We start from the raw sequence: 13,373 nt of genomic DNA on the forward strand, positions 1-13,373 counted from the left end.
AAAAGAGGAATAGGAAGGTGCTGTGACCTTACCCATCACAGGAATGAAGAAAAGTGCAAAACTGGAGGAGTCCAGAGGGTGTAGGAGCAAGTGTTGGCGCCAAGCACATCAGTTTTCTGGAACCATGACAGCAACTGGGAGCTTCCTTTTTACATGCATCCTCTCACTTCATTCTGAAATACTAGTTGCTGTCATTGCCCCCGATTCACAGGCATGGAATTGAGGCTGGGACAAGTTAAAAGATCTACAGACTGTTTTGCATAGATTCCTTGCATCCAAATCTTGTCCTGCTACCACCACACCTCAGATGAGACCAGGCAGCCACTGAGATCCCTTTGAACATCAACGCACTCTGGTTTTCTTTGGAAGGTTTATAATAGTGTCAAGAGCGTCCCTGAGAATTCTGAACTCTCAGCTGTACTTTACAGTGGTGCTTCTCAAGTTGTGAAGGGTATTTTGTGAAACTGGAGGTCTTCTTACACCTGTTCCTCTGTCCAGTCTGCTCTGATTCTTCATTCCGAGCGTCAGTGACTGGCATCCTTCTGTATTTATGTGTGGCATACGTCATATTTGTTTTTCTGTTATTTCCTGGTGGTTAACCCAGTTAGAATTAAAACAAGAGAATTCCAAATATTTTTTCAGGAATTGCCCTTTATTAATACTGCTTTTTGACTCTTTATTTCTGGGTAAACACAGTCTAATGGTAGATGTCATAGGTCCAAAGGCATTGGCCTTACATTTGTTTGTTTGTTTTTTTATTTTGGTATCATTAATCTACAATTACATGAGGAACATTATGTTTATTAGACTCCCCCCATCACCAAGTCCCCCCAACAGACCCCATCACAGTCACTGTCCATCAGCATAGTAAGATGCTGTAGAATCACTACTTGTCTTCTGTGTTGCACAGTCGTCCCAGTGCCCCGCAACATCGTACATGCTAATTGTAATGCCTCCTTCCCTGCCCCCCCTTCTCCCTCCCTTTCCCTTTGGTAACTGTTAGTCCATTCTTGGGTTCTGTGCTCTTACATTTTTCCATGCTAAGGATATGGCAGGAATCTGCTCAGTTGTGCAAAGAGCAGCAGGAACCCCTGGCCACTGCAGGTACTAGATTAGGAGAGACTGGTCACATTACATCCCTTTCCTGTGCTTTAGTCATTTTAGGCTTTCTGCTTTTTAGTGTGTTATGGAACATTCTGGCAGAGATGCTAACTTTAAGGGCCTTTCAGATATACAGTGCATAGGTTGATCCTTCACTGGCCCAAACTCTTAGGCTTAGGTCCATTTCTGGGAGTCCTTCCTGCATTCATCACTCACTTATTCTCTCTCTCTCATTTTACATTTAAAAAATGTTTAATTGTGGTACAACATACATAACATAAAACACAACATTTTAACCATTTTTATTTTATTTTATTTTATTTTATTTTGGTATCATTAATCTACAATTACATGAGGAACATTATGTTTACTAGGCTCCCCCCTTCACCAAGTCCCCCCCACAAACCCCATCATAGTCACTGTCCATCAGCGTAGTAAGATGCTGTAGGGTCACTACTTGTCTTCTCTGTGTTGTACATCCCTCCCCGTGCCTCCCCGCACATTATACATGCTAATCGTAATGCCCCCTTTCTTTTTCCCCGCCCTTATCCCTCCCTTCCCACCCATCCTTCCCAGTCCCTTTCCCTTTGGTAACTGTTAGTCCATTCTTGGGTTCTGTGATTCTGCTGCTGTTTCGTTCCTTCAGTTTTTTCTTTGTTCTTATACTCCACATATGAGTGAAATCATTTGGTACTTGTCTTTCTCCGCTTGGCTTATTTCACTGAGCATAATACCCTCTAGCTCCATCCATGTTGTTGTGAATGGTAGGATTTGTCTTCTTCTTATGGCTGAGTAATATTCCATTGTGTATATGTACCACCTCTTCTTTATCCATTCATCTACTTATGGGCACTTACGTTGCTTCCATTTCTTGGCTATTGTAAATAGTGCTGCAATAAACATAGGGGTGCATCTGTCTTTTAAAAACTGGGCTGTTGTATTATTAGGGTAAATTCCTAGGAGTGAAATTCCTGGGTCAAGTGGTATTTCGATTTTGAGCTTTTTGAGGAACCTCCATACTGCTTTCCACAATGGTTGAACTAATTTACATTCCCACCAGCAGTGTAGGAGGGTTCCCCTTTCTCCACAACCTCGCCAACATTCATTGTTGTTTGTAACATCTTAACCATTTTGTGAGTGTACAATTCAGTGGTGTTAAATAAGTACATTCACATTGTTGTGTAAGTCCTTGTGCAGAACTCTTTCCATCTTGCACAACTTGTGCTCTGTACGCATTAAACAATTCCCTCTTCCCGCCTCCCTCAGCTCCCCCAGGCAGCCGCCACTCTGCTTTCCATCTCTGTGAGCTTGGCCCCTCTTATCTAGTCCAGAGTGTGTCCTTTTGGGTCCAGCCTGTTTCACTTAGCAGAACATCCTCCAGGTTCATGATGCCGTAGCATCCTGTTCTCTCTCATAGGTATGTCAGTTCACATTTAGCAGCTGGAGGTTCTGAGAAAAAGTACTTTTGCAAAAGTACTTAAAAAGAAGCATTTTTCTTAATTTGCTTTTCATTAGACTCACAGAAAGTCCAGAGTGAACACAGGGGTGGCCCTTGCCCAAATCTCCGGGGTCTTGGTGACAATCCAGCTGGTTCTCACAGTGACGGGAGCTCATGGGACCAGGGAACACACAGGACAGAGCCCATCGTCACGTCCAGGGCCACCTGAGGGCTGGATGGCCTGCTGGCTCGTAGTGTTCCTTGGGAGTTTGAAGTAATGCAGCTGAGAGTGCGGGCCCAGGGAGTGCTGGGGCTGTGGCTGGGCAGGCGCTGCGTGTGCCCTTCAGGACAGGGCCGCACCTCTCGGGGACTCTGCTGGCTCAGCTCTGGGCTTAATGATCAGCTGGATCGATGTGCTCAAATGCCAGCCGGCAGACTGACTTCCCAGCAGGCAAGGCCCTCAACCTGTTGGTCAGCTGCCTCTGTCACGGAGTGGGATTGGCTTGTGCTGCTGAAGGTCATGGAATTTTGTTAGAACGTTATTGAAACGAGACATTTGTGGCACCGTGTTGTATTGTTTCTGCTAATAGGAGCCCACATGTCTGTCTTTCATATATGGTGAGCCTGATTGCTTTTTCTAGCCTGGGATCTTTGCCTTGAGAGTCTGAATGAAATACGGTCCACAGTCATCTTCCATGGAGAAGGGTAGCTAAGAATATAGTGACAAAAGACTGAAGAGGAAAGCTGGAAGGTGAGAAATGAAATTGGGCTGCTGGTGTGCATGTGACATGGTGGGCTGGCACCGGCAGCCCTGGCCTGGTCTTGGGCCGAGCGCTGACCATCCACATGATGCCTTGGGCCAGGCCCTTCTCACTGGGCCTCCGTCTCCTCATCTGTAGGATGGGGAAGGTGGGTTCTGCCCTGCCCTCTCGCAGGATAGGAGGACCACATGGAGAAGAGCTGATGGCTGTGCTCAAAGTGAGCAGCACCATCGTGCTGATTAAAACGTACCCTGGCGGATTCAAGGGGACCCTAATGGCCACTCCTCCTGCCAGTGACCATTCACAAGCCACCGATGCGTAAGTGACTGGAGATTTTCCCTCCTGCCCCGCACACGCCACACCCACCTCTCCTCCTCTTGATTTGCCACATGAGTGGGTGGTTTCAGGGTGGTCTTAGATCCTCCTATAAAGACGTCAGCCCCTAGCTTCTCTGAAATACTGTGATTAATATTACACTTTTAAATAATTTCATAGAATTTTTTTATTTGAAAAACAAAATAGTTTTATAGGCCAGTGAGTCCAGAACATCTCTGGATATGAAGGGAAAAAAATCAGTTTGCTGCCTCCCCAACCTTTAGCCACTAGGGCCAAAACCATTGGCCTTTCTACAGATATTTCTTACCCCTTTAGATGCAGTCTTAGGAGGCTGGAGCTAGGTAAGTATGACAGTGAGGTCCTAGAGGCCATAAAATACGGCTTTTAGTTTTTCCCCCATGGCCTTCTCAACACCAAGCACTGTTCTCAGTAGGCACTTAACCCTTAAATCTCCCAACAGCTAGACGGTGTCATTTTGAGGGACCATCTAAAGGAGCGCAGATCTCTGGCCAGTGAGCTCAAAACTTGGTAATTAGCAGACAGAAACCAGCTTACCTTGAGCTGGGAAGAGACCGCAGGTGAATTTCTAGTGATCACGGGGCCAGGGAAGGGCAGGTGGGGGGCCAGTCCAAATCTGTCTCCGTGACTCCTGTATAGATTACGTGGATGGGACAGCACAGCAGAACGACTACAGTAGTGATCAGCGTCTGAGGCACCTTAAAAGGATGCCGTGGAAATCTTTAAGTAGATTTCCATCACACAGAGAGTTTTCCTTATCTAAACCACTGGATTTACCTGACCTCAGTCCCCTACATACTCTATCCCTGGCGTCTACTCAGTTTTCAGCCAAATCAAGGTCAGGATAAAGAGGAGATTTGGAAGGAGGTAAGCTGGATATTCGGGCTCCTGCAGTAATACTCAATTATTGAATTCTCTAGAAGCACCAATTCCTCTATAATGAAGTCCTCAGATTTTAAATGTCTTTAGAAATCAGGTGATTCAGTATTGGCAACAGCCAGGTTGCTGTTTCCTGCTTTCTTGCAGAAATAAGATGGCAAAATCCCAGGAGTTGGCTGAGTTGTTGAAGGATAATCTTGAGCATTTTAATGCACGTTATTCTTCATGCAACGTGAAGCCTTAAAAGCCTCTAAACAGAATAAGACAGGAATTAGCTGGAGGAGAAGTCAGCTGGCTGCCATCGTCCTGCAAGTCCTGAAACCCTGGCCAGGTCTGCTGTTGTGCTGTACAACTCCTGGCCATGCAGAGGCCACAGCTGCCGGGGCAGAGGATCAGGGCTGCAGGAAAAGCCAATAGCTGAGATGCATTATTCTCACTTCCTCTGAGTACAGTGGCTCCAGAACAAAATAAAAATAACAGTCTTGTCTACATCAGTGTCAGAGCATGTTTGACCTTGTTAGGATGTTTCGTGGTATTTCTGTGCTCTTCCTTCCTCCCCAGTCACGTGACATGTCCCTGTACCTGCTGTGTTATTTGTACCACTGGTAATGAAATTTGGGTCAGCAGAACATGTTGGTGGCATTTCCCCTTGTTAACAGCATTGCTGTCCCACATTACTGCATTCCTGGCTCACTCGTGAAGCATTCATTATACAGCCCTGCAGATGTCTTACTCTCTGTGCGTGTGTGTTTGTCCCCCAAACTTACAAATGTATTATTCACACCAACTTTTGATTTTTTTTAATGTTGAAGGTGACTGATGATGCATTAACCAATATCATTTGCCATGGACTATGTTGGCGAAAGTGATTTATACTGCCTCTTGGGCTAATGTAGTGATATTTTTGACTAAGTGCTCTCTAACATTAATCTAAACCAATCCTTGATTTAGAATAACCTACTTCCCACTCAAAGGATGTTTTACGGATGTTTTACTAAGACTGACTTGGTTATAAAGTTTTTCACAGGGTGTCTTGAAACAGTGAAAATGCTCATCTACAAATGTTGTAAAGTGTCTTTGTGATATACTGATCTTCCTCACTTTCTTCTGTTACCAGACTACGGGTGGTAACATATCTGCAAAATGTTTTATAGGGTACGGAGTGCAACATTTAAAGCCAAGAAATTGGAAACAGGATCAAAACTAGGGGGTGGGGGAGAAAGGGTGTTGATCATTATTCTGTATATTAGGGATTTGGTTGGCAGAAAAGCCAAGAGAGGGAAATTTGCATTTATCACAAATAGGTGGCACCAGGAAGTGTCCGAAAACCCACTTGATCTCAGAAGACACGGATAGGAGTTCTTTGCTATATATATTCATAAAATTATGAATGTTAGCAATTATTCTTGAGCTGTGATGCTGAACAGTATGAATTTGCCCATTTGTTTACCCACAAATGATTTCAGTGCCCAGGAGGAAACAGGGCCAAGGCAGTAACCAGAATACACACACACGGCGGCAGTTCTGCACTGTGAAATATGAAATATGAAATGGCAGTCATCGTAAAATGTAATGGTTTTTAGAGATGTATTTTTGGGGGTGTAAATAATGCATAATTGGGCAAGCACTCTGAGGCCGTTTGGAGTGATGTGTTTGAGAAGGGGTGGTTCTGACTGCCCGTGAGTGGGAGTCAGTGAAGCTGCCCTTACACTGCTTTCTCTTCTGTTTCAGTACATCAGGTCCACCCATCTGGCCGGGCAGTACCTTCTTCAAGAGAAATGGAGCTCTTCTGCAAGGTAGGTGTCTAGGGGCACCTCCCCCTTCCTTGCCCACCCCTCCGTGCTTGGTGCCCATCAGGGGAGCTCTGGCCTGTTGGGCAGTGGGTACCCTCTGGAGAGGTATGCCTGTTGCAGGTTGGGTGTGTGGGTCCAGTTTTCTTTATTCTACTCAGGTCTCCTGGTTGCTATGAATTGTTTGTCTGAAACCAGGGCTGCTTTTTTGGTTTGTCTTCACTGGTCACATTCGAGAATGTTGAGCTTGCTTTGCCATTAGGATGTGTCAATAGCATAAACTGAGCTGATAAAACTAAACCCCGCCACTTACGTATATCCAGTGCTCAGGCTGATGTGGAATGTTTTGGATGTTCTTGGCACCTCGGTCATTGTGGAGGTCCACTCGTTCCTTGCTGTCCCCTAGCATCCACATGTGCCTGGAAGGTCGACGATGGTTTGCTCTGAGGCTCAGCTTTCAGTTACCCCTCCCTTGTCCCTGCTGGCCTCTTGTGCTAGTTTCTATCCAGTGTGCTCAAAGAATTCAAACTGCCTTTCATCTCTACTTTTATTACCAAGTTTCTTTTGAAATGGCCAGATGAAGTTAAAGAAGAATGGATGGTTAAGAATAACAATAAGAAGCCTTCTAAATACTTGTGGGTTATCTCCGTTTGGGGTGTCTGCTCTGTAAATAAGCTGGACCGGCTGGCTTCCAAGGGTCTTAGGTTTCTTGTCCCCGTTCGCCTCTGCTGGTTGGCTAGGTGTCAGAGCGGCACAGCCAGCCAAAAGCAGATGAATTTAGTTGTACATTGTACCAAGAACTTTAGAATTGTACTGGGCTGGCAGTGAAGAGTTTTAGTGTATTTTGGGTGGTTTGACGCTGTTTAGCGTTTTTTTCGTTAGAAGTACATGCTGACGGCTGGCCATGGGTATGAAAGCTAGAATATAAAAGTGGCTAAGAAAAGAGACAATCACCTTAAGGTTTCCAGAGTAGCTCAAGCAACTGTGAGAGAAGTTACCACATTTTTGTTGTTGTTTTATAGGCCATGCAATTGCACATGGTATTTTTAATAGTCTGGGAAATTGCGAATTTAGAATTTCTTTGCATTTTTGCTTGGTACAGGTGAAATTTAGATAGGAGAGTTCGATTGATCCTAATTTTAATAATCATCATAGATCTCCTGAGTATTTAAGGCAAAAAGAGAAACCCCTCCACTTTCAAAGATTAATACATAATTTTAAAAAATCTATTCTGTTCTCCCTTCAGGTAGTATAAGTAGGAAAGGATTATGATGAGCCTTCAGGTTTTTTCCAAGGGAATTTCAAAGTTCTGTGCATCTTTATTTTTTCCTCTAGATCTATTGCGATGATATGACTATCATTCATTTTTTATTATTTTCAGGAAAGGGATTTTATTTAGTTAGAACATTTCCTTATGGGATTTTTATTCATTACCTTCCACATTAGGTAAGATGTGTTCTAAGCATACAGGTTTTTTGGTTGTTTCTGCAGCACAAAAGCATGAGGGAAACATTCATAAGGTTTCTGAAATTGAGTGATTTCACTATGAGATTCTGTTTCATGAGTGGTAGACATTTTTTTCTCTTCCTGATAGGGTTAAAAATTCTCCTAATCCTAGGCATTGAGAAATTATTACGGATTTCAGATGCTCATTGAATCTATGTCCAATTCAATACAGCCCATTTATTTTTTTGTACATGGAAAAAGCAAAAGAACTTTGAGAGTTTGGGAGTGTGGGCAGGAATTTGTTAACAGTTTTTCCCTGTGATGTTTCTTCATTTGCTGTATCTGCATATGAAATTCTCAAAACGCTTTTTTTGTGACACTTCTATCATGGTAAGATTTTTCAAACTATGTGCATGTTCTTCCTAATTAATATTTTTGTGTTCCTTGGGTAGGTGGTACTGACTCACCAAGAAGTTACTAATGCCCCCAAGCAAAAGTTTTGCAAGAAAGATACGGGTAGCAAAAGAAGGGAGCTGCCCGGTCATGCTAGTGAAGGGTTGAGGTCAGAATGGGGTGGAGGAAATATACCTGATTTATGCTTACTTTCTCATCTTCAACACTTAACATTTTCAAAATATGCACGTTCCTTCTTTTTCCCTACAGCAAGCAGAAGGACGTTTTTCTAGATGATAAACTAGGAAAGAACTGTTAATAGGTTCCAGCCACAGAGACTGGGATTGAAGGTGAGCAGGATGCCCTAAAGAACCCAGTTCCTAGAACTGGGTTAGAAAGTGGCCACATTCAGGATGACACGGGGGCCCCGCCTGACTGTGGGCCCCACCCCCAAGCAGAACCGGCCGAACTGGGCTGCAAGGGCACAGGGAGAAGCGGCTGTGTGGAGTGACTAGGGGTGGGGACCAGAAGAAAGCAGGAATAGCGAACTAAGCCTGCCACATTGTTTATAGGAAGGAGACTTATTTTTGTGAGGGGGGTGGAGCACACGGGCTGTCGCTTCTTCGGAGAACTGACACTTGAGCAAGGCCTTGAAAAATAGATGTGGGCATGTGGAAACAATAAAGGGCATTGCCCAAAGGGGAAATAACAAGGGTACAAAGGTAGGGAAGGGTCACAGAGAGCACAGTAATGGGGACTTAGGTGGTAGGTGCAGGAAGTGAATGGTTCACGGGCACTTGGGGCTAATGACATCCCATGCTCGAAACAGCCCGTGTTTAAGGAGAATACTTACGATGTCCAAGGGGGGAATAATGGAAGTTAAAGCCTGAACTCAGTGGAACAAAATGACTTAATGGTTACGGCAGGAACTGGTGTATATTGTCTAGTTGTTGCTTGATGTATAAGCTGTTGAGCAGAAATGCAGTACAGTCTGTCTTTCTAGTGTAAAACCAATTGCAATAATTAGAGGCACGTACCCGAGGTCCTGCTGGAGTGCAGCCTCTGATTTTGGTTCTTGCAGAGTCACTGGCAAGAGGGGCCTGCCGAATCATCTTGCAGTTTTGAGGGTAATGGGGGAAGATTTGGTTTGGATTACACCAGGAATGGGTACTTAACATAATTGGTCATTTCATCAATTCACAGTATTTATTTTAAATGCCACTTAGGCTGTTAGAGACAATTTTAGTATGTTAGCAATTTTAGGGGTCCAGAGTTCTTCAGTTATCCTACAGTGGGAAGCTAGCTGAGTGCCAGAGGGGACAAACCCTTTGTTCAAAGGGGACCCAGGACAGGTCCAAACATATGAGTATGGCTTATGCAGAGCCCTGCAGGTGTGGCCAACTGACGTGTTCCCTCTGCATGTCTGTGTGTCTCTGTTACAATCTGTATGTGTTTGAAATACACATTTAATTGTATTAGTTAACCATGTCTCTGATTTTCTTAATTAAAAGTACATTTCTTATTTTTTTCAGTTTTACAAGCTCCCTAGCCACTCCCCCATTCCATTCACCCATTGAACTTAAAATTAGATTACTTGATTTCAACCTCACCCTCAGATGAATTATTTTAATGAATCAGTGATTCCTAATTAAAGACATTCGTCACCCCTACTCTGACCTTTTTTGTGGTCCCTGGAGGTTTCATCCCACAGCTACATAACGGCATTGCTGTTCTTGTCTGCCTCCTGCCTTCTACTAAAAGTTGCTACAAGTTACAGCCTATCTTACCTTCCTCATCTGCCCTTTTTGCCTTCCTAGGCACTGTAGGCCTCAGAGCACCCCACGGAGTTTTATTCAGAGAGAAGCTGCTCCTTTACAGCTCTGTACAAGCTGATCGTTTGGACCCACTGTCCTTTTCCACCTCTTCTTTGGAGCAGGTGTTTCCTGGGCCCACCTCCCTACAAGCATTTCTTTATTATCTGTCTGTGTATCAGGCACTGGGTTAGGCTGGAGTTCCCCTGTCAGCCCAGGGCCTGCTTTTCAGCCGCTCACAGCCCATCCTGGGGTCAGACCATGCGTCCCAGCCATTGCCGCAGAGCTGCTCAAGCAGCTCTGATGCCACCGCTGGTCTTGCAAGCCTGCCCATTGCTGACACCCTGCCAGCCTCTGCAGCCCTCCCTTCACCATCCTTTCCCGTCACTCCAATGTTGGGCCACTAATTATTATTAAATCTGTTTCTGTTGGATGCAGTAATGGAATTAAAATAAATTCTCTAACACACATAACAGATTTTTGTTTCCATTCGCTTCCTAACAACCCACTGGATGAGCTAATGAAATGGAAAGACCTTCAAGGAGGACTAGCTGCCCAGGCCCTGAAGCAGACAGGGAAGAAGGAAACCAGCTCTTTGGCTATCAGATATATGTTCCTGTGAGCACAGGTGTGCCTGCCGTTTTAAAACATGCATTGTGACCTTTCACTGACTGGCTTTGGGAAATGCCAGTTCCCCAAGTTCTAGGTGGGCTTCATGTACCTACTCTCCTGGGAGTAACATCGTGTATCCCCCACTCCCCACACTCCTTCCCCTCCCCCATAGCTCTGCCCTGTATTTTTACTGCTAAAATACGCATTATAAAATCACTTGGGCTGTATTTCATTCCGTAAAGGCTCAAGAGCTAGTACTCAGTGTATCGGAAACAAGTTCTAACGGGGGGAGCACTGGCTGATGAGTGAGGGGACCTGGTATGGTCCCAGCTCTGCCACTTCTTGTACTCTGTGACCCTGGGCAACGCAGGAGGCATCCCTAGGGTTTTGTGTGCTTACCTGTGAGTGAAGGAGTGGACCTCAAGGAGAGCAGAGGTTTCCTATGGAGTCCCAGCCGTTCCGTTCTAGCACCTTCCTCCAAGTAGGTCGAAATGGTTTTGAAGTTCAGCTGTAGCTCAATGGAGAAAGTGTGTTACCATCAGCCGCTGTGTCTGCAAATGGGTCCATGGAGGAGAGAGGGTAGGACAGGCTAGCCGAGGATACCTATCTTTGAGCAAGATAGTTCTCAAAGGTCTCGTGGATCTTAGGGAGGCAGTATGTTCTAGATTCAGACAGCCTGTAAATGATCTTGCTTGTCTTTGTGGGCAACTGACTTAACCCCCCTGTGTGGGTAATACTAATAATGCTTATCTCATGGAATTCTTGGAAGGATTGATGAATTTGTATCAGTAAAGCATTTAGAATGTGCAAAATTCCCAGTTAGTTCTTCCAGCATTTTATGAAACTAACATCCTCTTATTTGGTTTCCTGTGCTCTTTCCCTGTGAAAATTTCCCTTATCCATTTGCTGGGGCTGGCAATTCTCAGAATAGGGCAAAAGCCTGGGGACGCCTCAGATTCTGTTGTGTTTATACATAGATCTGAAAGACAATTAGTTCATTTCTATCATAGATTCCTTTTAAATAGGACTGTTTCCTGGAGAGGTCTCCTCACTCAGAAATACCGGGCTATACATACCCTCCACTAACATTGGGTGCACACAGCAGGTGCATAGATAGTGTCACAAAAGGGTGCAGAGTTAACACCGTATCAACCCGGGTTTGAAACTCTCACTCTCTGAGCACAAGCTGTTTGATCGTGGACCTCAGTTTTGATTTTCTATAAAATGGGGCTGTGGATGTGTTATCCAGAGTCTTGGTGGAGATTAAAGGAGCATGTGAACGTGAAAACATCTTCCAATCCAGTGCCTGACATCTTCTAAAAGCTTGAGAGAAGTGAAAGTTTTTAACCATTGACTCTGTTTCATGCCCAAGGTTTGACCATTAGTCCCGGTGGGTATATTCAAGGTAGAAAGTTCCAGAACCCCTCAGAGGAATGATCTCCCAGACTCCTCTTTGGCATGATCCCCATTCTCACTTCCAGCAGCCCGATGTTTCCTTTCTGATGGAGTCAGGATGGAGCTGTGGGACTCTCCTGGGTCTACCTCGGCCTCGGGTCTCCCATCTCTGGCACTTCTTACTTCCCTCCAGATGACCCATGGATTCCAGGGTTTTTTGGGCTCCACCATCTGACCCTCCCTGACTCATTTCTTTCTCATTGATTGTAGCCCTCCGGGTGTTTGGCTTCCTTCAGGAAATCTCCTCCACAAGCTGACTCTTTTGTCCATTTTGCAAAGGAGGGCAACCATATAATGCATAAATCTGATTCTTTCCCCCACGCAGGCTCCTTTCAAAAAAAAAGGTAATAACCGAAAGAGAAAACAAACCTCCGTATTTCCCCCCAAGTCTTTATTGTCTTCTATCCTCTTTTGGTTGTGGGAGCCTTTGGTTTTTAGGAGGAGCCCTTTCTCTTGGACCTTTGTCTTGTCTGCACTGTGCTGTTTGTGAAGATGTTTATGTAACTACAGTAATGCAGTCAGCTGGCTGGTGCTGTTGACAATCAGGTGGATTTAAAGGGGTATTCTTCAGCTCTTCTCATCACTCAAGTTCTGTGTGGTCACCAGGACATGCTGTTAAGCAAGTTAAAAAAATAGAAGGAAATGCAGTTTTTAAAGAAGACTTTGGTCAGTTCTGACCTTCACTGCCTCTTGGGAATCCAGTTTACACAGTCTGCAGTCACTCCAACTTCCCCAGTGTCTGCAGCCTGGTGTGGAATCAGGGAAAACATCAATGGGATAGTCTTGTATTTTTCAGTCTGACTTTAATTTTAGCTGGCCTCTCTACCACTGTCTTAAGAGTAACGATTTTCATGAAATCCCGGTGTCGCTCTCTGAAAGATGGCAGTCTATGGACAGAAATAGGGAACTTAAAAGGGGTTGCCGGCTGGTTGGGGGACATGGCATTGAGAACGTTTATTGGGAGCCCTCTCCGTGCTGGGCACCTGCTGGGTGGGTGTGTATGGGCTGATCCTTCGGTTTCAGGATACTGCCTAGTAGGAGGTAGGAAAGAGCTGAAGTTTTGGAGAGAGAGATTTGAAAGTTGTTTATCTAGAAATGACTATTGAATTTATGGGCATAGATGAGATTTCAGGGGAGTATAGAAGGAAAAAAAGGAAGAAGGTCCATATTGAAGGCAGCTTTATGATAGAGGGATGGTGGCTGGTACCAGAGAAGCAGCAGCTTAGTCAGAAACTGGGGGAAATCACTGAAAGGAAGGGCAGAGGGCTTCAGAAGGACAGGAGCACACACTGTACAGAGAAGCCAGGGAGGGGGGGACCGCAGAAAAGCCACC

The 13,373-nt window shown here is 44.9% G+C and overlaps 1 protein-coding gene across 8 annotated transcripts in view; it reads left to right on the forward strand.

The window, feature by feature from the left end:
- The window catches only part of FOXN3 (forkhead box N3), a 408,466-nt gene that overhangs the window by 280,339 nt on the left and 114,754 nt on the right, over positions 1-13,373 (forward strand). For all 8 annotated transcript variants that reach the window (XM_057488226.1, XM_057488224.1, XM_036882252.2 and 5 more), the window contains one exon: positions 6,265-6,329. In XM_057488226.1, coding sequence (XP_057344209.1) covers positions 6,265-6,329 — 65 coding nt within the window. The remainder of the gene's footprint in view (positions 1-6,264; positions 6,330-13,373) is intronic.

This window comes from Manis pentadactyla, chromosome 11, assembly GCF_030020395.1.
Source record: "Manis pentadactyla isolate mManPen7 chromosome 11, mManPen7.hap1, whole genome shotgun sequence".
In the NCBI taxonomy this organism is placed as follows: Eukaryota; Metazoa; Chordata; class Mammalia; order Pholidota; family Manidae; genus Manis; species Manis pentadactyla.